The sequence below is a fragment of the Ammospiza caudacuta genome, chromosome 20 (genome assembly GCF_027887145.1).
Source record: "Ammospiza caudacuta isolate bAmmCau1 chromosome 20, bAmmCau1.pri, whole genome shotgun sequence".
NCBI lineage: Eukaryota > Metazoa > Chordata > Aves > Passeriformes > Passerellidae > Ammospiza > Ammospiza caudacuta.
In genome coordinates this window covers 10306952-10332014 of record NC_080612.1, presented here as the reverse complement: position 1 = coordinate 10332014, position 25063 = coordinate 10306952, and the positions used below count along the sequence as shown (strand labels likewise).

The window sequence follows — 25063 nt, the reverse complement described above, 5'->3', positions numbered from 1 at the left end:
AAAGATGGCTGGTTGATAAGCAGGGACCTTCCTCTGATCTGGATAATCCCACCATCTCATGAACAATACTCACATCAGGGCTCCTCAGAGCAGTTTCCATGGCTAACCCTGGCCCAAAGCCAGTTAAGGTTTTCACGTTGGTGGAAGTTGGGAGAGGTCTCCGGCACTGAGTGAAAGCTGAAAATGCCAAAGATTTCAAATGCTGAGTGTAAATCTGCCGGTCCTCGTGCTTCACAGGCTGCAGCAGGTACTGACATGGGACAATCTGGAACACAGGAGACGAGAAAAAAATAAATCATTGTCTTATCAACAGATTAAATGGCTTCTGACACAGTATTTGGTACATTGCTTTTTGAATTTTACTTTGCAGCCAAATTTCTTCTAATTCTTCCAAAGCCCTGTGGGACTTCAAGAATTTATTCCCAATGGAATTTTCTTCAGAGGAAGAAATAATTTGTTTAGAAGAGAATCTTAATGATTCCTCCAAAAATCTGCCCTATGTTAACGGGTCCTGCAGCTGGAGGAGCTCTGCCTGCAGCCCAGCAGGGTCAGGCTGCAGGTTCCAGTACAGGAGCAGCAGCTTTCCCACACCTCACTCATTACTCACTACATTTCCTCTGAGCTAAAACTGATGAGTTTGGAATGTACAACAGGATTCAGCTTTGGTTAACAGCACCCAAACTGCTCTAAAAGCTATAACCTGCTGGTTTAACAGCTGGAGAACTGTAAGTAATGTTTGTGAAGGAAATGAAACTTTCACCTGGAGGGTGTTACTGCCCCCAAACCCAGCCAAAGCCAGGGATACCCTGTTTGTTTCTGTTGGCTCACCTGCACAGAAATGATGTTCTTGATGTGGGGAGGAAGAACCTGAACCATCTCCAGGAAGCAGCGCAGAAGTCCAAGTGTCCACAAACTGGATGAGCTGCTGTTCTCATCCTTTTTTTCATATGTGAAAGGATCAATTATGTAAACTACAATTGCAGGTGGATAGGTGATAGCATGTGAATCTCCATCTGTGGGGACTCCGACTTTATCACGATCCATAGTGCTGGGAATGAAATTTTGAAACCAGTTACAAACAGCTGAGTTTTGTAAAGATTAGGTTTTACTTCAAAACTAAATTAAATTGTCTATTTTTAATCTGAATGAGTCAACTGTGGTGTAAGAAACAGTCTTTTTATGTCATTTTTGTATAGGAGCTTATCAGTAACTCTGAATCCCTTTTCTTTCCTTTAGCCTCCTTTATTACAGCAGCTCAACAGCTCAACTATTGCTTAACTGGGGAACAAGAATATCTACAGTAAGAGCTGTCTTCACCACTCTAACTTTGATTACAGAAAATAGAACTCTAAGATGGTGCCAATTATCTATCTCCCCCTCCTTCCCCAGCCCTTTAAAATATTGAAGTGAGTAGTTTGGTGAATTTCCTGTCTTTAGAGAGAGAAGAAAAAAAGGAAGTTTATTTTTGCACCAGAGCAGACACTGAGATGTAATTAGAACTGCAGCTACAACTGGAACCAAAAGGTTCAGCTCCACCACAAGTGAACTCTCCAATCTCCCTTAAAAGCAGCTTGGTGAAAATAAATACAGGGTTTTATTGAAGGGGTAAAAGTTCACGTTAGCTGAGCTGATTTTTAGCTGAAGGTGTGGTTGCAGGTCCCTACCTTTCAGAAACCTCTGGATGGGGCTGTGCAGGTGCTGCAGCCGTGTCTCCAGACATCCCTGCTGGTTGCAGTGTTGGCTGTTGCTGCTGCCCCCCAGTTTGCCCGTTGGGGACCGGCGCAGCCTGGGCGGGCAGGGAGGCAGGAGTGGTGCTGTTCATATTGCTGAAGGGTGGGAATGAGGAAGGCTTGCTCGTTGGAATGCCACTGGCCAGGCTGGCAGAGGAGGAGGAGGGGGCAGTGGTGGTCAGGGTGGAGTTGGCTGTGGTGGCTGCAGAGGACATGGCACTGCTGGAGGTCACTGGGATGGTGCTGCTGCTGGGAGCTGTGGGAGCTGATGATGGAGTGTTGGGATTGGCAGCAGGGGCTGGCACTGGGGGCAGAGCAGAGCCTGCCTGGCTGGAGGGAGGGACCAGGTTGGTTTGGGAAAGTAGAGAATTGTCCAAAGGCTGAGAAGCAAGATAAGGACCTAAAACCAGGGGGAAAAAAAGCATAAATTTTATAATGCAGCTGTTTTGATGGTTATGTCACCTATGGAAGTCTACAGTTGTAACAAAATAGAGCAAACTTTAAGCATACATTTTACCTCTCAAATTAAAAAACCTCTATTAAATTTTCAAATTCTAATATTTTCATAAGAGCCTTCCAGAAAGATCAAGAAATCTCTTTTTAATATAACTTTTTTCCAGGTGTGTTGAATTGCTGGAAATCACTGCTACAGAATCCAAGTCACCAGTACAAGAAGACAACTGAAGTCTCCATCAGGCAGCCACTGCCATTCCCTAAAGGCACTGCTGAATGGTAAGAGGCCATTTTTGCACATATTCAAATATAGTTTAAAACCAGAAAACTCCCCTAATCAGTAAGACAGTAACGATTCCTTCTTCTCTATGGCAAAGGAGTAAGTGCAATTGTATGAAATAAGGAACATTAAAAAGGTCATACCCAGCTCGTATCTGCACACTTGAGCGTAGAGTTTGAGTTTGGAGAACGCATCGTTGTTGGCATTGGCTGTCTGGGAGAACCACTCTGTGACCAACTTCTCTGACAGCTTCTTGGAGGCTGTAGGGCCAACCCTCATGATCCCATCAGGCAGTAACTTACAGATAGGTCTGTGCTGACCAAGCCTGCAGGACTGCAAAGGTAAAAAAACCCTTAAAAGCTGCTAAATATCACACAAATTATCTATCATAGAAAGGCAGAGAACTCCCAGTTTATTTACAATATTCCAAGGTAACATTTTAACTCTAGAATCCCACCAGTAGCAAATGTTGAATGGTGATTTTATGGGTTACTGTCAGCGTTTTCCTAAATGCAAGAAAACCAGGTTGATAATAATCGACTCTAATCTTCATTCAACCCAAGCATGTAATTAATTAATTAAATGGAGGTAACACTACGGCAATGCAGAGCTTTGCCACCGGGTGGCGTTTATCGCATGGGAACAAGGAGCAGCACGAGCAGCCCTTATCTTCCAAGTGCCCATTCCTAAAATCCCTCGGAGCAGCTTTCCCAGATAGCATTCTGAGCAGGCGCCGCTATCAGCCCCGACAAGCCTGATAAGTCCTTACGAGCACGTATTAGAAACAGCCTTTCCCAAATCCATTTCAGTGCAAACTGCCACAAACCCTGTACCTCGTATATTGCAGTGAGATCCCTAAAGAAGCTTTTGGCCCCGTTGAGCAGAGCCTCGTTCTCCGGGCACACCACGACGTAGGCGACGTCTCGCTGCGAGCCGTACGGCTCCAGCATCAGCCTCTCCCAGTAGGGCAATGCAAACGGAGACAGCACCAGGAAATCGTAATCGTATCCCAACAAAAATGTTGGGATTGGCAGTGGTTCTGGGGACTCGTCAGTTCCTGGAAAAGCAAGGCATGTTTTTAAGCAGAAAGCTTAAAATTAACTTCAAGGAAACATGAATAAAACGGCGTCTGGTGTTCCCAGCATCTCACAGGAAGGAGCACTGGCTATCAATGGAATAGTTCTAATTTTACAGATCCAAAGTACAGGATCCAACCCTCTGCAAAAAACCCATCAGCTGACTGATGTGTTTTTATTTGAAATATCTCAGGGCCTCAGGAAGAAGTTCCACAGTGTTTTATATTTCCATCAGTACACAGGCAATCAGGAACAGTTCTGCCCTGTCCAGGAAGCCTTTGCCCACAGAGCCAAAGCAATCAGAGACCAAAGACAAGGAAAAAAATGTAAATATTCTAAGCAGATGGGTAAAGGGCCAGACAAGGAAACAAACTTAAGAACATGTAAATGTATAATTGCCATGTTCTAAATATAGCTACAAAAGATCTGCTGGTGAAAGGTCACTCTCGTAACACAGTGGTAAATCAATCTCATATGCTAATGAAGTCATTAAATCGTGAGTGCACAAAATTCACCTTCTATCTGTAAATGCATCACATGTTGGCCACTCCAAACATTTATAAGAGACAAGATACTGAATAACCCTGGATCTTGAGCACAGTTCTGACAGTGCTCAGTGAGCAATAAAGCACACTATCTCAAGCATTTCAAAATCAGTATTTTTAACTCCCTATGTTTAGTTATTAAAATGGGGTGAATTGAAAAATTTTGAGTATAAAACCTGAGCAGTTACTCTGTTTTTAACACCAAACCCATCTTTGCAATGTCAGTCCCTCACTGGGTGAAGTGTCAGGTGTACATAAACAGTGCAACCGAAGCTGTAAATTTTAAATGCACATCTTTAATTCATTGCCTGTTTTAAGGAATATAAATATTTTCTCTTTTCTGAAGAAAAGAATTCTCCTCTGTCTAATAAGCTCTCGTTAGTTTAAAGAAAGGTCAAGTGCTGTTCAGAATTCCAACAGGCTGAGCAGCAGCGGTTTGTGGGGAAGGAAGGAGGGAAGGAAGGAGGAAAGGAAAGGAAAGGAAAGGAAAGGAAAGAGGAAAGGAAAGAGGAAAGGAAAGGAAAGGAAAGGAAAGGAAAGGAAAGGAAAGGAAAGGAAAGGAAAGGAAAGGAAAGGAAAGGAAAGGAAAGGAAAGGAAAGGAAAGGAAAGGAAAGGAAAGGAAAGGAAAGGAAAGGAAAGGAAAGGAAAGGAAAGGAAAGGAAAGGAAAGGAAAGGAAAGGAAAGGACGTTGCAGGGAGCAGGATTCCATGCAGCCCTTACCATAGGAGCCTCTCCCAGCCATTTTGTGGAACTGCTGCCAGGTGAGGGGTCCCTGCACGCCCCAGGACCGCACCGTGCGCTTCTTCTGGATGGCGTCCTGCAGCACGGGCTGCAGCGAGAGCAGCATGCGCAGGATGTCCTGGGAGCACTGCATGCTCACATCCACCACTGCAGGGACACAAACGCGTCAGGGCAGCTGCACAAACAACAGCCAGCAGCACAAACCACCTCCACTGCCAACAGCTCTTGTATAAAACACCTGCAGGCACCCAGAGGCTGGGATACATAAAGTGGAGCACAAGCAGATTTACAGTTCTGCCTCTTCCCCTGACAAAATACACAAATGGATTTCTTTCTTAATTTTGTTTTTTTCTCTAGAGTTTTTCCCATTGAAAGGCTCCCATCTTATGAGTTAAGCTAAGGGAAAACACCCTAAAATAAAAACAAAACAAACAAAAACAAGCCAAAACCCCAAACATGTTGTAGAAGCCTGGAACTCCTGGATTGCCCCTCCCAAATAAAGCAGATTTGCAGGCTGCCACCCAGTGCTCATTTCACAGAAGTCAAGGGAAGCCTCAAGCAGACTCAGCCCATTTCATCCAGTGCCACCACTGGGCCATTTCAGGTACAAGGCTTTAGAATGAAAAGCTGACACAAAATTTGGCATGGCTACTATTTCCAAGTCCTCTCTTTTAAAGTATCTCTACATCTTTTTATCCCAAACATCAGTCACAGTACACAGAGTCTTTTCCTGTGTGCCTGAAAACATCAATTTATTTACAGTCTGGGCTTTCCAAGTTAATCCCCCAGCAAGGCACAAGAACCTGGCTGTGTTCTCCCAGGATTCCTCCTCATCTTCACTTACAACTATGAACTGCAGCTACCTGTAATTCATAACTTTATCTTTCATCCTGTTAAGAGTTGCCACTTGAAATTCTATTAGAGAACAGTAAGCAAATACACACAGTGAAGGTATTCCAGGAGACACTGCATCATTAGTCAGGCCCTCGAAGGAAAAATCCAAGGATTTCTGGCAGACTCAACACACAGTGAAGGCTACAATAATGCTTCTTTTTGCCACATGTGCCATTAACCTACTGCCCCCCTCTCCTCCTTAAAGAAGGGGGAAAGGCAACTGAATCAGAGCTGTTGCTTAATTCTGCCACAGTGGCCTTGACAATAGGGTCACCACTCAAACCCTTCCTACAGGCATCAATCATTCCAGAGCCTCTGGAGAGCCACTCACCAAAAGCTCTTTAAAGGATAAACCTGGTGAAGTGTTGTGGACACTGACAGTGGTCTCATGCTACACTTCAGATATATATGGGGAATTTACAACTGAGAGCAGCCAAGGCCTTCCTCTGCTTGGTGATCAGCACAGGACATGGAAGGGTTGGGTATCCAACCAGAAGTCTGTAGGAGCACACAGGTGGCAAAAACAGCATTCAAAATCCACAAAGGAAAACCACAAAAAAAGACCCTTCAAACACAAACCCCCAAACAGGTGGACAAGTAGAAAATAAACTGGTTTCAATATTTACCATTTCTTTTTGACCAGTGGTGCAAGCAAGTAGTTTTCACAAGTGCTTCATCAACTTTCCCTCCTGACATATTGTCCATGAACTGGCGTCCATGTTCCAAGGCTAAGTAGCAGTCATTGCAACAATCCCTTTCTTCTACACGTACCACATTGCTGACAGCACCAACTTTGGCCACGGAGTCTTGGTCTGCTGCTCCAAAGGGTGAGAACAGGTTGGTGCATTGATCCTGCAGCAACAGTATCAAGTCATCGGGCAGTTTCTCAGGCTCTTTCAGCCCCCCACTGCCGTGTTCAATGGAAGTAGCTCTGAGAGCCTCAAAGCGTTTTTCCGCTTCTTTGCCGCACTCTGTGTTTCGCCCCAGAATATCCAACTCATCTTCAAGAAACAGCCCGGAACTGTTGCCAAATTTTCTATTCATAACAGCACTGAAACCACAGGTACACCGATACTGGGCCTCTTGTGTTGGATCAGGAATGTAAACTCCAACGTCAGCACCTTTGATGTTCATATTGCAAACGCAAATGCAGCAGCTGTCGAAGTTGCAGTCCTTGAAGAGGTTCATGACGGACTCGGAGAGGATGAGGTTCACGTACAGGCTGTGTGCCTCGGGGATGGAAGGCACCGTCGCGGGCTCCACCGAGTTCAGGGGCCGGCACGTGGAGGGGGTGGAGGCGGGCGAGTACAAATCCGAGTTCTCGTATTTCACCGAGCCCTGGGCGCTCGCGGGCCCGCCGGCTCCGCGGGGCGTGCGGGGAGTCCTTGGTGTCCTGGGCGTGGGGAAGCGAGGGGTGGAGGGAGAGGGGAGGATCCCAGCCCCGCCATTGCTGGGAGGGGCACTGCTGGGGGGCATCCCAAACGGGGTGTGGGTCTGCGGCGTGTACGCAGGGCCGTACTCCTGGTCCATGGTGCTCCCGTCGCTGGCGGCAGCCGCAAGAGAAGGAAAGGCTTTAAGTACACAGCATCGTACTGGGTTTGAAGTTTAAGACTCAGATTTCTAAAGAAGGACCTTCCTAATTAATATTTGCTTTTTTTAAGCTAGTCTTTCATAATCCACAGTAAGATTTTCATTCCCCAAGGAACTTCAAGAGCGTTTGTTCTAAATGACTTTGCAGGACTCCCACTGACAGCACCATTAAAGAATCTCTCCCTGCCTCCTTTCGTCTTTTCCTCTGCACAAAGCTCCCAGGAAACAAGTGTGGTCAGAATAAATTATAAATTCTGTGGTTGTATGGAGTCTAAAGGACACCTTTTTCATTCATGTTTTATTTACATGTTGTGTTGACACACACTAAGAAAATAGACCAGGTCTATTGACAGCAGATTCAGCTGAATCCATGAGGAAAGTATCACCTAGAAAGGTTTAACGTTTTCTTTCCTAAGCACCTGAGTATCTCCAAAAACATGTAAGGCTAATGAGTCCTGGAAACATATTGCTAATGAGTAACAGAAGCAACATCAGTATTTGATCCAAGATTTAGTATTCATATAATCTTATCAAGAAATCCATAACACCTCCTTGCTGCCTAATCCCTTTTTATCAGCCCCTAATGCAGAAGAGAAAAAGAAAGAAATCTTTTCCTCGAGAAGAGCTGGCAGCAAGACCATCCCTACCAAATGCAGGGTACAGAAACGTCCCCTGCAGTTCTGCTGTGACCAGGCCCAGTCACACAGCACAGGAAATGTTTCCCTACTCCCAGCACAGCTGAGTTTACTGCTACTTAAGAAAATAATTTAAGAAACAGCAGCACCACCTACTAAGCCCTTCCAGCACTGACTACACCACCGCAAAAACAAAGTCCCAAGTTTACATTTATCTTGATTGTTACCATCTTCATTACTTATTAAACCTGGACCTGCACCATTAAGCTTCCCCAAGAAACCTTTAAAGGAGACAACAAATAAAATGTATGTACAGTTAAGAAGCTCTTTTGAGAAGAGTCTCCTGCAGTAGGTTTAGCCAGAAGGACTTTTTAAAGGCTCTTGTCGGTTGTATAAACACAGCGTATACACAAATATTCCCATTACTGATTGACAAAATAAATATTTAGGGGTGGCAGAGTGAGCACATCACAAAGCTGAGCCCCCAGGGTCGTACCCATCTTTGATGAAAGGCATGGCAGGGCCTGGAGGAAGCAGATCCAGCTTTCCCACAGTCCAGCTCTGGCGGTAAATGCATTCCTCAGGCAGCTTGATGGGAGGAAGACACTGGCTGGGAAGAGTCTTCAGTGGTGCAAACATGGAACATCCCACTAAAGCTTGACAGTTCTCAGGTTTATAGACATAGGAATAATCCTGCAAGTCAGACATGGGAAAGCATTAGTGTGTAAATTAGATCACTGCAGCAATTAAATGATTCTCCAGAAAACAGGAGCGAGTTCAAGCAGCAGTTCCTTAACCCAAAATCCTGACACAGCTGCAAGGGAAAGCTGAGATGTGTGCACACAATATTCACAATACACCAAAACAAACCTCAGTGAACTGCAGTGACTGAAAGGCATTTCTGCAGCTCACTAATGCCTACTCAGGTTTTACTCTCTCTTAAGGGGTCAAACATACATAGTACAAAGAATATTACCTCCCTCAAAATAACACAGGACAAGTTACAAATTGTACTTAATCTCCCCCCATTCCTATTCAGATTTAAGTCATGAACTGGTCAATAACCACAAGCATTGATCAGGGCTGTCAGCACCACCTACCTTGATTTCAGCAGGTTTGGGGCTGCAGAAACCCTCATCCACCTCGATTCTGAACTGAGCCCCCACAGTAGAGCTATTCCCTTCCAGCACTGTTCCTCCAAGTGTAGTGTCCATGCTGCCATACTCCTTATTGTTCATGTTCATTGGAGAAAACCCCATAATATGTTGTTCCAGTGAAGGGGGAGTTGGATACATTTTGTGGAGATCTGCAGTGCCTAATTTCAGATCAGAAGCAGACTTTAGAGCATGAAAACTTTCTGAAGTGTTTCCCAAGTCTCCAAATTTTGCAAAGCAAATGAAGGGTACATTTCCAAATTGCCACAACATATTAGAGTCAATGTTTACAGCTACATTCTCTTTAGGCAAAAAGAAAACACAAATAAATCTTACTTATGCATGACAGTGGGTCTAGATTTCCTGTTTTTGCCTCTTTGCAGTTGGATTTGTCATCAGTGCCGTTCACTGTTCGTTTGGATCCAGGCTAAGAAAGAAGCATTTCAGACATAAACACATGTTCATGTTTCCTGCTAACAGGAAATCTCACCTGCACATACAAAGCTGAGACATTGTATAATACTTTGAAAAATTAAAATAGCTCAGAAGCCTAAGGTTGGGCTTACACTTGTTCTTAATTCTTGGAACCCAGAGAACCTCTCCCAACAGGTCACAATGTGGTTGAAGGGAAAAACCAGTTACAAAATATCCCTCATCCTGTTAGCAGACAGCAAAAGAAGCTAAATTAGGGCTGCCCACAGTTTACCAGAACAAACCACAACACTCCTAGAGCCATATTAACATCACTGGTGCTACCACAACAACAGAAAAGACAAACACAAATCCTGCAGCAAGAAATATAGGGAAAATATCTGTCAAAAGTCAAAGAAGAAAAGATATTTTACAATCTGTAGACATCTGAACTGTTTAAAGATGGTAAGTGTTCATGTTTAAGAGCAAACACACTTCCTTTACATACTGATGACCTTTGATGGCTGTTAAGATCCTTCAGCCCTTACTCAGCTCCAGCTCCCATTAAAGTTGATGGGCATTTTGTCTGGGTAAGGGGATTTAGGATTAAACGTGGAGCAAAGCACAGTTCAGAAAAGACAACTGATTACAAATAGTATTGAAATAGAAACTAGAAAGATAATGGATTCAGACTGTAAGAGAAACTGTTCCAAGATAATAGCTGCTGCAGACAAGCAGCTTATTTGGCAGAGTGTCCAGTGTTTAAATGCCTTTTCTCTTTCAGAAGTTGCTGTTTGGTTTCAATATTACCTTGATGAAGCAGTTAACAGAGCCCAGACCACAGGAAGAGAACACACTAGCACCTGCTGAATCTGTACAACTCAAACTAAAGGTATGTTCAGGCAGCACACACTGTGGGCATTGTAAGGAAGTGAGATCAAAAGGTTGTTTGCATCTAAAATCTGCCTGCATGAGTCGAGCAGAGCAGCCCGTTTGGCACCGAGGGGCCACAGCTCCTGTTTGTGTGAATGTTCTGCAACCTCTCCTACAAACACCACAGAGAAATCAAACCCCAAACCACAGAAGGACAAGAGCTGTTCCTCGCTGGTTTTTTAGCTGGCACCTGCCAGGAGTTTTTGCACATCACTTACTGTGAGTTCATCTTCATCAGAATTGAAGAGATTGTCCAGGTCAGTGTAGGACACCACCAGGTCTGTCTCGTGGAACAGGCTGGTGGAGGCCGTGCGCGCGTGGGCAGCCAAGCGCTGGGCATCTGTGGGGAGACAAAGCACAGCTCTGCCTCTGCATGGGAACTGCACTGGAGAGCCCAGCTCTGCCTCTGCATGGGAACTGCACTGGAGAGCCCAGCTCTGCCTCTGCCTCTGCATGGAAACTGCACTGGAGAGCCCAGCTCTGCCTCTGCATGGAAACTGCACTGGAGAGCCCAGCTCTGCCTCTGCCTCTGCATGGAAACTGCACTGGAGAGCCCAGCTCTGCCTCTGCCTCTGCATGGAAACATCACTGGAGAGCCCAGCTCTGCCTCTGCATGGAAACTGCACTGGAGAGCCCAGCTCTGCCTCTGCCTCTGCATGGAAACTGCACTGGAGAGCCCAGATCTGCCTCTGCCTCTGCATGGAAACATCACTGGAGAGCCCAGATCTGCCTCTGCCTCTGCATGGAAACTGCACTGGAGAGCCCAGCTCTGCCTCTGCATGGAAACTGCACTGGAGAGCTCTGCCCACAGCTGGGGAAAGGAAACCCAGGGGTGAGAGGGACTGGCTTCATCTCATCCATCTTACAGAGGTGAGGGCCCTTCCAGTTTAGACTTTATAGCCAACATTTGTCTGCAAGGTGCAACAAAGAAATGTTCCAAGCAGACTGAAGGGGAATACAAACCATAAACCACAAAACTGAGCACCCTATTGGAATCTATTGACTATTCAAGACATCATTAATATAACACAAGACAGAGAGGGGAAAAAAAACCTCTTTTACCTTGCTTGACAGAAGGACTGAACAGAGACATTGCATCCTCTCCTTCATGGGATAGAACTGTAACACTGGATGTCCCATCCTCAGCCTATTAAAAAAGAGAGAAAAGTTTGCTTAAATTAATGAGTGGGGTGGGAGGTATTCGATGTCCCTGTGAGGATTCTGTCCCTGGAGAGGATCAGGTTCTCATTACCCTGTGAGCTCAGCAGGGCAGGCTGGGGGCTGCTGCTGGCTCAGGGGAGCAGAGCCTGGGCTGCCAACACTGGGCTTGTCTTGGGGATAAATTTACAAAGCAAGCTGTGGATTCTTGCTACAACACCTTAAGGAAAAACCCTCACTATCAGATGCTACACATGAACTGTACCAGTTCCTGAATGAATGCATCCACACATAACTAATTCCAATAAGCAAATGTATTTCATAGACAAGCCCCCAGTGCAGTTATATTTTCTCCTTTTCTGTAGGTGCCCTTTTGCTTTAAGTACAAGTCTCACATAGCTGCACAAAAGCACAAAAAAAGAATAAAAACTGCAATTCACTGGCCAGGGAACGAGTCAGGGCTCACCTCACCTACCCCCAGACCTTTCCACTCATGAACAAAGCACTGGCCTTGTTCCCCCTCTCTCCCCAGGCACCTGCCAGCACCTATTTCCACAGGAGGCCACTGAGCCAGACTGATCCAGCAGCTTTTTCCTCATGAGCCCTGATGCAATGGCACCACCAGTGTGCCAAAAAAAAAATTTAAGTGTCATTGGAGACATGCTGCTTAATTTCATTGATCATTTCTGCTGGAATATAATTTGGTTTTTAATTTGCTTCTAAATACACAAAGAAGAGTTTACATTCTACCCCGTGCCTAAGGCAATTTGTTTAATCTGATCACTGATTTGAAGCCTCACTCCTTGACTCACCTTGTGTTTCTTCCCCACTTCCCTCTCCATGTTCTGCCTGTCCTTTTTACTGTCAGGAAACAGGAATTCCACGTCTCCATCCACAAAGGCATAAGGATCAATTTCAGGTTCCTGGTCAGCTTCCGTTGCTACAGCTGTTAAATATTGGTTTTTACTCTGATACTGTTGCACCAGTTCATCTGAAACCTTCAAAGGTTTCCTACATTGCACCATTAATCTGAACAGAAGAAAAATAAAATCACAAAATCATTTATTTAGCATTTATTACACAGAATTATTTCTGCTATCACACAGCCTTAACAAGAACAACCTCATCTTTCCACTTCCTTCCTTCCCAGCCCAGCTTCAGAAAACTTTTGGGGACGAAGATTAAATCATTACTCATTTAATATCACCTCCTTCCACACATCAGATCCAGCTGTGTGATTCATCCTCCCCTCTCTCCTCAAGCACTGTCAATTCACATAAAGATTAGTAATTTATCCCAGGTCATGGCTGTCATTTGTTATAAGGCACAAATGGATTCAACTCTCCACATCCACTAAAAGAAACTCACCAGGCTAAAGAATTACTCAGTGCATTCCCCAAAAAAGCCCAAGCAATAATCACAAGTAAAGCACACAAATGCCACTGTGCTCAGGAGCCATTTATATCACTCAGATCAATACAAATGAAGCTTGCAGCACACCAGTAACTAATTTACTAATGAGAAAATTCTAACCACATTTGCCTTTATCAGCATTTTTCTTTTGTTAACATTCTGAGCCAAAACTGGAGCTGGTCAGTACAGAGAAATTCAGGTTTTCTCTCTGAAGTATTGGTTTCACAAATGTGGCATTGCACCAGGGAAAAAAGACATTGGCAAGGAAAAAACTGTTCTGATTATGAGCTGTAGATGTGCCCCTGAACCAGCTTCATTTTCTGCACCCCAACAAACAGAAGGCACCAGGTGAGGAAGGTGCTCCCTCAAACAAGATCAGAAGCTCCTGCACATTCCTCTCAACTATAGAAACAGTTTGGCTTTGTCAAAGACACTTCCTAGAAACAAACTGTCCCAAAAATCATCTCACAGCCAACAACAATGCCAAATCCATCCGTGCTGCTCTTCCATGCTCAATAAACCAGTTTCTAAATCCTGCAAAAGTTGCCATCAGGAAGGGAAAATAAAAAGGCAAAAGAAGAGATGGAAATTACTTTCTAGGAATGGGGAATGAAACACCTCTGCTGTATTTTTGACCAGCAGAGAGGAAGAGAAGTTAACAGCCAGATATCCCAGGGGAAAAGATGTTTTTGGTAAGTTGTCAAATCAAACTAGGAAAGACAATGTCCTGAAGAGACAAAAGGAAATATCTTTCCTTATCTACTGGGCTGAAGTGATTTCAAGGCAAAGACAAAAAGCACTAAAAAACACCATACATGCACATCCTGAAAGAGTCTCTCAAACAGTGACCACAAAGGATGTCCAGAGCTGTGTGTGAGCACAGAGAAGCAGCTACACCACATTTACTCCTTCTCCAGCTTTCCCACCCAGCCATTCCAGTGCTGCCACCAGTGGCTTCCCACTGCCAGCAACGGGACAATAACCAACTCCAGCCTTTTGTCTTGTGAGCAGCTGCTCTTCCACCCCAAATTCAGCACCAGCTCCTAAAATTAAACCCAAAGCTCTCCATAATTTGATATTGATCACAGTAAGAATCTCCTTTCACCTGAACAAGAAAATTTAGACCAAAAAGAATGGACAGAAGTGCCTGGATAGAGGATAGAGGCAGCTTTGGGTGCAGCTTTCAATTCCTCGGTGCCAGCCCTGAGCCCAGGTTTGTCCCCTGTCCTGCACCCCCAGCCCAGGTTTGTCCCCTGTCCTGCACCCCCAGCCCTGCTGAGCCGTGAACAGCCCTGTCAGCACCTGCTGCCCCCAGGGCTGTCCCTTTCCAGCAGTGTCCCCACAGGGAGTTGCTGTGGCACAGGGGTGACAGGGACAATTCCCTGCTCACACAGCAGCACAGGGACACGGCCCAAGGGCCAAGGTTCTGCTTCTGGGCTTTTCTTCTTGTGGGCTGGGGATTTGGTGCTGGTGATCTTCATTGGGGACTTTGTTTAACTGGTAAAGCAAATTCATCTTGGCTCATTCTGCTTATAACAGAGCTCAAAGTTTTAACACTAAAACCACCAGAGTTTGATTTCCTCCAGTGGCCCTAAGCTCCAGAATTTATTCAAACTTAAAAACAGTATCCAAAGTGACCAATTCCTTTATCCCAATGGAAACAAGCAGCAGAGCAGAATGTTTTACAAGTTGGGGCTTGTAACATTAGCTCTTCTAAGTGAAGACAGGAGCAGAAATGAGAGAAGAAATTTTAACAGGATCTCTGCAGCTGAGACCATCCATATTTTCTTCAAATAATGAAGAAAACAAATACTAAAGTGAAAAAGTTATTTCTTTTTTTTGGGAGAGGAGGGGGGAAGAAAGGGACTTAAGTCTCTAATAGGCATCATTTGGCTGCCTACGAGATTAATTTTATAGTATAAAAATAAATATCATTGCTGTCAGCTAAATCAGAACTAAAATGAGAAAAAGCTGGAAAGTCTTGCTACAGATCTGACTGGGCTTTGTCCTCCCATTTCACAAGGATTAACTTCTTGTACCCAGAGCTGTGCTCACACCCTCAGCATTTCTGCTCCTTCCACTGAGAACCTCCTGCCTTTGGCCTCCCCGTTCCCTCGCTCCTCGTGCTCTTACCCCAGGATCAAGCAGCACTTACTCTGTAACTGATGTTACATTTTCCTGTCCAGCAGGTATTACTGGATCATCTCTCAACTTATCATTTGGAAGCTGGGGCGGTAAGAACTCCACATCCTTTTTCTTTGGAACTTTGTAATACTTCCAAGTGGTGTCAGCTTCATCCTCCTCCAGGCTGACGGCGGTGCCCACGTACACGGTGGGCTCGATCACCTCGGGGAAGGCGGCGGGGAAGGGCTGGGACAGCCCATCCAGCCTGTCCTCCATCGCTTTCGTGGGCACCAAGGGCTCTGGAGTTGGCATCTGGTAGAAATGTTGGCTCTGGGGCGTGGAGGGGGCTTTGGGCACGCCCTCGTCGGGGCCGTCGCAGGGGTGGGGGCTGAGGGGGGGCGGCTGGGGGGAGCTGCCCAGCTCGGCCCCGTGCAGCGGCGCCGCCTTCGCGCCCTCGGCGCTTCGGATGGCGGCAAACCTCACTTGGCTGTCGGGGGCAGCCATCACCAGCCTCTGACTCGCCGACTCTGCCTCCATGGCAACATCATCACTGATAGATACACGATGATGAAAAGGAGTCAAAGGGCGTTTCTGTGGCTTATCCCCTTTGTCTTGCTTCTCATTTGTCTTGTGCTTCGGAGCCGCCGGCTGCTGGGGGCCCACAGGTGGGGCCTGCCCCTGTTGACCTGAATTTCTTGGTTTGAGATTTTTGTGCCTGCAGAATTAATACAGGGGAAAAGACTCCACATTAATCTTTCAAATATGTCTGTGGTGTTCTTTTTCACTAGATAAGAACCTGCTTCTAGGCCATTAAACAGCCTGTGAGAGACAGCTGAAACCAAAACTGCTCCAAAGTGAAGCTGCCCCTTCTTTCTGACCACAATTTGAGTGACTTGAGCAGCACTGTATGATTTTACAATACCATTTTAAATATTGTTACATGTGTCCTATGAGCCAAACACACAAATAATGATCAGAATTAAGACAGTATTTTATAACTACTTTAGCAGAAATAGATTGTCACATGAAAACCTCATCATTTGTAACTTGTGCCGGCGCTGATGAATCAGTAGAACAACGTAAGAATTAGTGAATGGCTTCTGGAATTCAAACACTGACACCAGCCAAGAGAGCTGCCCAAGCCTCACTGGGTTAAGGACTGCAAAACTAACACCAAGAACTGAAAAGCCAAGCTCACTCCTACTAAAGCTATTTCCAAGCTATTACAAGGCTTTTGTAGCTGCTCACTTACAAATTTAGCAAGTGTGGGAAAAAGAAAAACACAGTGTCTCAACTGCATTAATACAGCTGGGTCTGTTCAGTGTAAATGCACCCGAGCTCAAACATTTCATCTGCAAGTTCAAGATGCCAACTTCCAGGATCATCTGACAGAATGAGGCACATGAAGTGCTGAAGTGTAGAATGAAATGTTTATGATTAAGCCATTGAACTGCAGGTACATGCTCAGTGCCTGGCAGTTCTTTGCCACTCTTCCATTAGCAAAGTTAAGAAGCACTTGTATTGAAAAAACAGGATTAGGCAGGGATAAAAGGTAAGAGGTATCAAAATCTATTTTTACTTTAAACTCTTACACACATCCACATGTTTTTCTCCACTTAGAATTCAAAACACGTGGAATAATAAGGGGGTTTAGGTCTTTGCAATTTCTCTTTAGGCAATTGCATATTTCTAATACACACCTCACATAGTTAATTGACTGGTTTGCTCTTAACTAGTGCTATCATAGCTAAATTCTCCTTGAAAAGAACATTTAATCCTCCTCCACACCCCAGCTCTTCTCAGGACACAACTATTTCCACAGAACTTTAACCAACCATTTCAATAAGGGAGTTAAAAAAATGCATTTCTCTCAAAATGCTCCATCCTCCAGACAGTAATTTTTTCCTAAGATACCAATATTCCCTGCAAGGTAATCAGTGTAACATTTAAATCACAGAAAGTGTTTAAACCTATTGCAACACTTCAGTCACCTAAAGATTAATATTCTGCCATAAGTACAGAAATTGAGAATTCAATGAAATTAATGTTTCCATTTCATTTAAATACCTGTATTAACAGTGTGGCATTGCAGCCTCAAAAAGGGCTGTATTAGATACACATATTATATTTTTTTAATCTTAGACATTTTGCCCTTTGTTTTGATCCCTTTTTTCCCAGGTAATATATAAAACACACACTGGCATCCACTCCCAGAGGAGCAGTTTTCCACACAGCCACCCTTCCCAGAGAGCAGGTCTGGGGGTTTATTCCTATAACAGATTTCTCCTTCAAGGCTAATGCCAGAGACCTCTGAAGAGGTGCCTGAATCCTAAATAAACAGCATTTTGTTGCCATTCCATGAGGTGGAGACTGCCCACATCCACATGGAACTCCAGGGCTCAGGAATTGTCCCTGCCCTGGCAGCAGCTCCCCCAGCTCCCCCAGGCAATTCACTGCACCCCAACCTCTGCAGTGACTCCCTGGGCAGAATTTCAAGACCTCCAATGACATTTAGGAGAGGAGATACAAATTTTGTTCCAGCTTTCCCTCCAAGCAGCTCCTGCTTAATTACTCCTGCAGGAGGGATCGGGAGCCTCTCCTGAGCACTGGAGCCCGGTGAACATCTCTGGGCTGTGCCTCTGCCAAGTGCTGTACCTTGAACAATTGCAATTTGTCCTCTGCGTGGCTTCAACAAAATCCCAGGATGCCACCTTGTCAGCTGTCTCCTCCTCACACAGGCCATTTGATGTAGCAGAATATTTCCTCCTAGGATTCAATACCAGGAGAGTTATTTGGGAGCAACATATGTTCTTCTCTTATCTTCTGGCAAAGCTCAAGAGCGGTTTGGTGACAGGGGATTCAGCAAAGAAAGGATAAATTGCCTTTTCCTGACATATTCAACTGAGAACTAAGTAAATCATTCCTGAATAGTTAGGGAAAAATGAACTTCTTTAGAAATGGTTTGTTAGAAGAGTAAAGTACATTGCACCAGCAGTCACAGCACCCTTAACAGAACTAATTGCTACAAGGGACACACAGAATATTGGCATTTTTGGCTTCAGAGGGTAAATACATACTTGTTCTGTGCTCTGTTCATGTTGCACTCTTGCCAGACTCTGTCCACCACTTGGTTGGCCAGTTTTCTGGGGATTTTGCCACCGTGATGGCTGGTACTGTCTGAGATAAATCCATCTGAAACTGAGGAAAACTTCACCCATTTCTGGGCAGACTGAGCATCAACTGGAAAGCAGCACCAGAGGAAACAGATTCAGGCAGTGAGACAATGCAGTGTCTATCACTCCAGTTCAATTAACCAGAGGAAGAAAACTGACTTCTTCACTCAGTGTTAGGAAATAGAAACACACAGAAAATTTAGGAATAGTAGCAAATTATTATAGGAGATTTTTAAAAGCACCATATATGTTTATGTTGTAAGTAGGTTGGATATTCTTTATCTTTGATGAAAGTGACCTGAAATAAAAATCAACTTGAGCAAAGTCAAGATTATGATTAAAAAACAGGGTCAAGCTTGGGTAACAGAAGATCATGGAAGGAAAAAAGAAACAACACCTCTTCTGCACAATAAAACTTATGTAAATGTCACCTGAAACTATCAGTGAGTGTCACCTGCTGTGACCTAAATGAGCTCCCCTGCTCACACCCAGGGCAGAGGGCACAGAGCCTGACTGGAAACCAAACCACAGCCAATCTTCCTGGGCTGGAGAAAACAGCACCTTTCACTGATGACTGAGGGCACAGTGGGGTTATGGAGCTCTGTCAGAACACAGGGATGCTCACAGAGGGGCAAAAACCCCCAAAACCTCCCCAGAGCAACCCAGAGTACTGGTACCAACCCCAAGTACAACAGCAGCTCTGGTTGCAGCAGCTCACAGCAGAGTTTGAGTTCATTTTGCCCACAGTTGGTGCCATCAGCTTTTTACTATAACAAACTTAGGACTACAGAAATGTGATTTTCCCTCCGAAGCCAGCTGCACACAGAGCCCCTGAATCCCCTCAAACTCTGTCAGAAGTTTGTTAGAAGAAACCATGGGAACAATTCCCTGGTGCAGAACCCAATTCCTTCCCACCTGTCTGAACCTCCTCTGGGGACGTGGGTGGCGTCAGGGTGACGGAGGACATGGCAGGGTCTCTGGTGGAAGCAGGCACTTGGTGGACCCCCAGGCAGGCAGTGGAGCAGTGGGGAGCCCCCCCAGAGCTGGGAGCAGGGATGTCAGTCTGAGGGACCAGCACGAAGCACGCCGGGTACACCATCCTCACTCCAGCTGCAAGAGAGGGCAGCGCACACCTGGTTACACCCAGAGCCACCAAATCAGCATTTCAGAGCAACCCCTGGCCTGACAGACCTTTCCCACCCACTGCAGCAGCTCCTTGGACAGAAACCACCTGTTGGCACCTCCATCATTACTTGATTTGTTTCATTCATACAGAAGATTGGCCCATGCTTTTTATTCCTACAGAAGATTTGCCCAGATTTTCTGTATGAATAAAAAGGGTTTTGTACAGGCAGGGACATCCACGTGCTGCTACCTGCTTCTGTCATTTTGTTTTATAAAAGCTGCAAAAATCCTTTTTAGGATCATGTAGCACTGCAAAGATCCCAGCAGCATGAGGGTCTCCAGCCATCACTGCACTAAGAGCTCCTCACAGAGCAGGGATTGCATTTGCTGGCAAATCAAAGGTCCCCAGCCCACAGCAGAACAACCCCCTGCATCCAGGGGCTGAGGTTTTGGGAAAACAGCAGAGAAAGGCAGGGCCTGAGTACATCAGGTTCTCCAGGATTGTGGTTTTGAAGACACCCCTGAAAGGCAAACCTGCTCTGTGTGAATTTGCAGAGACTCTGGAACAGCACAAGCTGCTTTGGATTCAGCTCAGATGTCAACAGTGATCATCCAGGGCTTTTTTTACTCTCTTATTTTATTTTGTTTTTAAATCTTCCCTCTCAGGACACATAAGAACAAGACCTCCCACTAATGGCTCTGCAGAATCCACTCTGAGCAGCAACCCATCATAGACAGTGCTGAGCATCAAACAGGAAAACCAAACCCAGCAACCATTGCTGCAAAGGAATCACATGGGGTCACTCCTGCATTCAGAATTTTGCAGGTTTATCCAGCCAGTTTATTTCAGCAATTAAAGGTAATCAGGCTCACCAACAAGGACTTCAACAGCAGCTAAAGAATCATCCTCCCAGTCCATTTCTTCTTGTTTCTCCTCAGATCCCTCCTTCAAGTTGGATGTGACAGGGTAGAATTGCTTCCACTCCCCAATCAGCTTCTTTGTGGATGAATCAGAAAGCTTGAAGGACTGCCCTGTGAGTGTGCCATTCAACCCAAAGGGGCTCAGGATAACTGAAACAGAGATAAAACCCCATTGGAGATGGCATTCACCCCAAATTCCCTCTTCCCCTCTGCAATAGCAGCACTCTTATTTCAGCCACACCAAATAAACAATTTACCACTGGTAATTTACAATTTACCACTGGTAAGTCAAAATGCAGCCTAATGATGATTTACTACCCAAGCTTTTGGCAATAGGTTCCCATTGTTAAATTCAGAGGTGCTGCAAGAACTGAGGAACCACAATAACAACTACAGATTAATCCATTCAAACAAGCAACAGGCAAGTTTTCATCTGGGCTTGCAAGGAGTCTCAGATACAGGTGGGATAAAGAAACACTTCCAGATCCTGGCAGAGTTGAGGTGTTTCCTCATCCTTCCATTCTGGTTACAACAACAGGGAATGCAGAGGGAATCCTCTGCTTCATGTTTAGTCTTGTCCATAGTGGGGAAGCACAGCTGCTGTTAAGTTGCATTCAGGAAAAAAAGCAATTTTGGACACTGAGCAGTGCTGAAGGAGTGAGGCCATGCAGGGAGGGATCACACAGCCCCACTGACCAGACTCAGGCCCCAGCACTCCTCTGTCTTCCAGAGCACAGCCTGCATCTGCTGGGGGAACCACAGGCACTTACAGGCAAGGAAGAGCCAAGGGAAAGGGTGGGAATGGGTTAAATACACTGAGGGACAGGTTAAATCCAGAAATGGATGTCTCAGAGGGGATTGGTGAAGGTATCTGGGGGTTACAAGGTTGAAACAAAATACTGAAGTCACCAAAATGACAGAACTTGGCAAGGGTGTGATGAGGACAAACGACTCAATTACACACCAAGAGATGAATATGCAAATGTTCCACCTGCAAATGCAGCAGGGCCAGGACACAGCACCTGGCAGTGAGCACAGGGCACAGCTGGGCACAGCTGGGCACAGCTGGGCAGCTCTGCCCCCACTGCCAGCCCGGCCAGGCCCCCAGGGAGGCCCAGGGGAGGAGTGCAGGGGGCAGAGGCAGCAGTCCCACCTTGGAAGGGGCTGTTGGACTGCTGGGCCAGGGTGAGGTGCTCCTCGCTGAGCAGGTACACGGGCTGGTGCTGGCTGATCTCCACGCTCGTGCACACGTTGCTGTCCCCGTGCAGGAAGAAGGTGAACGAGCAGGACAGGTGCTCACTGCAAAGGCAACAGCAGAAAAGAAGGCTGAAGTACACATTTTCTATAAGTTGGTCTCTGTTTCAGCAGTTTTCAGGCGTTTCCTCACAATATATTCATTAATGGAAGTAGCCAAAACACCCTTCTACATTCACCCTTCTATGTTCCTTTACAAACCCAAAGAAATATCAGCTAGAAAACAACAGGCACTAAGTTTTCCATTTCTTCAGTCTGACACTTTATATTTTGCTGTCTTGAGGAAATTTAAACCATAATTTTTTACAAGACAAAAACCTGTAATTTAATATTTTTATACCTTATGCATTTATTTAAAATCTCTAGAAATACTTCTGAACATATTTTATTTTTAATGAGGTCATATCTAGGTTGTCCTGTCACAGCTTCACTAAGCAGAATTTAATATCAGCCAACAAGTCACTTCTTTAAGAGCAAGAAGAATGGCAAAAGCTTTGAGAAGTGGTTTTGTTTTGTTATTTAAATTGAATCTTATCTTCGTGTTCTTGAAGCCAATCAAGTAACTAAAAATGACATCCCATACCTACACACAAAAGGGAAGATACAATCAATTAAAAAAACCGAGGCTCAAGACATTCTTAATTAAAGTCGTTAAGGCAAGTGTCAATGTTTAATAGCAGATGCTTCACTGACAGCTTCTCTCATGGTCCTGAGTTTTAGGGGATAAAAACCCAACAGGTTTGAACAGCACAAAACTCCAACAATGAACATTTCTCTTCCTACACCTCTGATTTCAATGCTGTTTCCCAGTGCTGTGCAGTTATTAGTGAGCAACTCCACAAAATCACTCTGCAGAGAATTTCTCATTTTTGGGGCTCTGCTCTGTGTTGTTGTCACAAAACTACAGCTGACCCCTGCAAGGACAACCAGGAAAATATTTCATCTTGCATCCACATCAAGTCCAGGATTTATATGAAATATATTTCACCAATTTTAATTAAAGGACAGCAAGAAAGGAAGGCAAAACCAAGCAGATCCCTGCCACAAGTGGCACATCCTCATGCCCACCTGGAAAACTTTTTATTTTCCCCCTTTTAAAGAAGCTGAACAGGCACAACATTCCTCAGTTATAGTGGTACAAGTTATCCCAATGTCTGCCAGACTGATGCACTCCAGTAGGAAAAGAGCAGATGTTTAAAAGCAGGAGATGCTGCTCACTTGGACATTAAATGAGGTCAAACATCATGGCCAGAGAAGGACCAAGGTCAAGGAGAACCTGAGAAGAACTTCATAAAGTGCTGGTGAGAAAATAAATCTGCCTTTGTAAGGAGGGAGCAGCAAAACCCTGCTCAGCCTCAGGGAAAAGGGATCAAGGCACAGCAAACACTGATTTTAGTCAATCAAAAAGCAGATTCTGGGGAGGATTTCTGCAAAACCCAATGGAAAGGACACTCCATGAATTACTGCAGCCTGGAAAGGAATTTAACACCTCTGTGTCCCAAAACCAGATCTGATCCCACAGCCAGAGCCCAGCAATGGAGGCTCTGGGACATCCCTGTTCCTTGGGCTGAAACCAATCTGGCACTCCTGGAAAGGCACAAACAGCTCCAGAGGCACCAGAACAACCCCAAAACCACAACCTGCACAGCTGCAGGGGCTGGGAACATCTCCAGTGCCATCTCCAAGGTGTTTCCTTCCCAGAGGGAAATGATGGGATGGGGAACAGCAAGGGGAATGAAAAGTTTCTGGAAGTGGCACAGTGCAGTCACTCCATGGAAATGGAAATGGAAATGGAAATGGAAATGGAAATGGAAATGGAAATGGAAATGGGTTTTCATCCTCAGTCAGGGAGGAGAAAGGTGGAACAGTGACAAAAACAAAGCAGATTTAAATCGAGGACCAAAAGCATCCAAAAAGGATGAGAGAAGCCTCAGAGAGCTCAGAAGGAGCAGAACAGCACATTTTTATTGCAGCACCTTAAAGAGGAGCTGCAGTGACCCGACTGAGAAGCTGCTCTGAGGGAGAACAGTTCTCAGGGTTTAATTGTGTTCTAGGGGCAAAAAAGACAAGATCTGGATGAATTATGAACTGCTTTAACCCACACTGCTCAGGAATGCCAGGAAGGTTCCATTTAAAAATGCACTGAGGATGAAGCTGAGGTGATGCCTACAAAACACACCACTGAATTCCAGTATGGAAATCTGATTAAACTGCAGTCCTTATGCAAATGGTGGAAGACTGATTTTCCAACTGAATTTTATTTCCCCAACCATATTGGATGTTTTAGGGTGAAGGAGGTGGCAGTGCCTTGGTTCCCTGAGACAGACACGATTCAGAAGCTCGGTATCAGCGAGATAAAACTTCAAAATAAAAGCACACATTCCCTATATACACTTTAAATGCAATTAAGCTTCACCTCTTGTAAACAGCCCATTGTTAGCCAGATAAAGGGCAAACAATCACGGCATAATCTGATGGAATTCAGATAAACCAAGACAAAGGGAGGCATCAGCATGATAACAGAAGCATTTCAATTCATCACTGCAAAACCAGTCCTAAGGAGCAGCAAGGAAAACTCAAGGTCACCATGCAAAAGCCAAATCCAAAAATCCAAACAAGGAAAAAGAGCCCAAATCAGATTTCTTTTCCCCTCAACTCAGCAGGGGAGAGGTTTCCAACCAAATAATCCAGGGAGAGCACCCAGTGCTGCAGTGCCATTGTTCCCAGCTCTGCCTCCATGGCACAGAGAGCATCCACTGCCACAATTCAGCCTGCAAAACCCAAATTTCACCCAATTTCCACTAATCCTGGCTATAAATACAAGTGTGAAACAGCAGAACAATGCCCAGCACCGGGGGGGTTTCTCTCAGAGGTGCAGCAGAGTTGTGGCCAGGAGGATAATATGTTTCACAGGAGAAATACACAGTAAAAAAAGGAGGCTGGAAGGTCGGGATAAGGAAACTGATCCCACCTGGGACACAAAGTATCCCTGGAAGTGCTTTAAACAAAGCAAACCTGAAAGGCAAAATTGACACTTCATGGACCCAAATGCGCTTTGGTTCTTGTGAGCCAGCAGCTCAGAAACTGCTTCCCCACACTGAAATTATTCAGGTTACAGAACTTAAGAAACAGCAATGCATGTGGAAATAATCACAAGAAATACAAATAAAGAAATCTAATTAAAACAGAAAAAAAAATCACAACCACAGGGAAGCTCTTTGGAGGGAGTGGAGAAAAGGAGGAAGGAACACGAAGAACCAGAGCTCTGCAGAACTGGATGCCCCCACACAAATTATTATATGGGCTTAGAAACTCTACAGACATGCAGGCGTTTTATTATTGTTTTCTTTCAATTAATGCATTTGAACATCCTCCAATTCTTTAAGTTTCTAGAGCCTGGCTGCCAGTGCACAACCTCAGCTTGGGAGGAATATTCCAAACTTTACCATAAT

At 45.0% G+C, this 25063-nt stretch overlaps 1 protein-coding gene across 1 annotated transcript in view; it reads right to left on the bottom strand.

Annotated features, from left to right (window-relative positions):
• The window catches only part of MED13 (mediator complex subunit 13), a 56156-nt gene that overhangs the window by 8581 nt on the left and 22512 nt on the right, over positions 1-25063 (bottom strand). Inside the window, exons 4-22 of the mRNA XM_058817775.1 lie at positions 21511-21656; positions 20310-20507; positions 19227-19421; positions 18216-18378; positions 17794-17904; positions 15170-15853; positions 12414-12630; positions 11506-11590; positions 10662-10783; positions 9436-9526; positions 9046-9260; positions 8442-8638; positions 6347-7263; positions 4806-4973; positions 3297-3520; positions 2607-2796; positions 1665-2130; positions 829-1048; positions 74-265 (exon numbers count right to left, since the gene is read on the bottom strand). Of these exons, the coding sequence (XP_058673758.1) occupies positions 74-265; positions 829-1048; positions 1665-2130; positions 2607-2796; positions 3297-3520; positions 4806-4973; positions 6347-7263; positions 8442-8638; positions 9046-9260; positions 9436-9526; positions 10662-10783; positions 11506-11590; positions 12414-12630; positions 15170-15853; positions 17794-17904; positions 18216-18378; positions 19227-19421; positions 20310-20507; positions 21511-21656 (4801 nt within the window). The remainder of the gene's footprint in view (positions 1-73; positions 266-828; positions 1049-1664; positions 2131-2606; positions 2797-3296; positions 3521-4805; positions 4974-6346; positions 7264-8441; positions 8639-9045; positions 9261-9435; positions 9527-10661; positions 10784-11505; positions 11591-12413; positions 12631-15169; positions 15854-17793; positions 17905-18215; positions 18379-19226; positions 19422-20309; positions 20508-21510; positions 21657-25063) is intronic.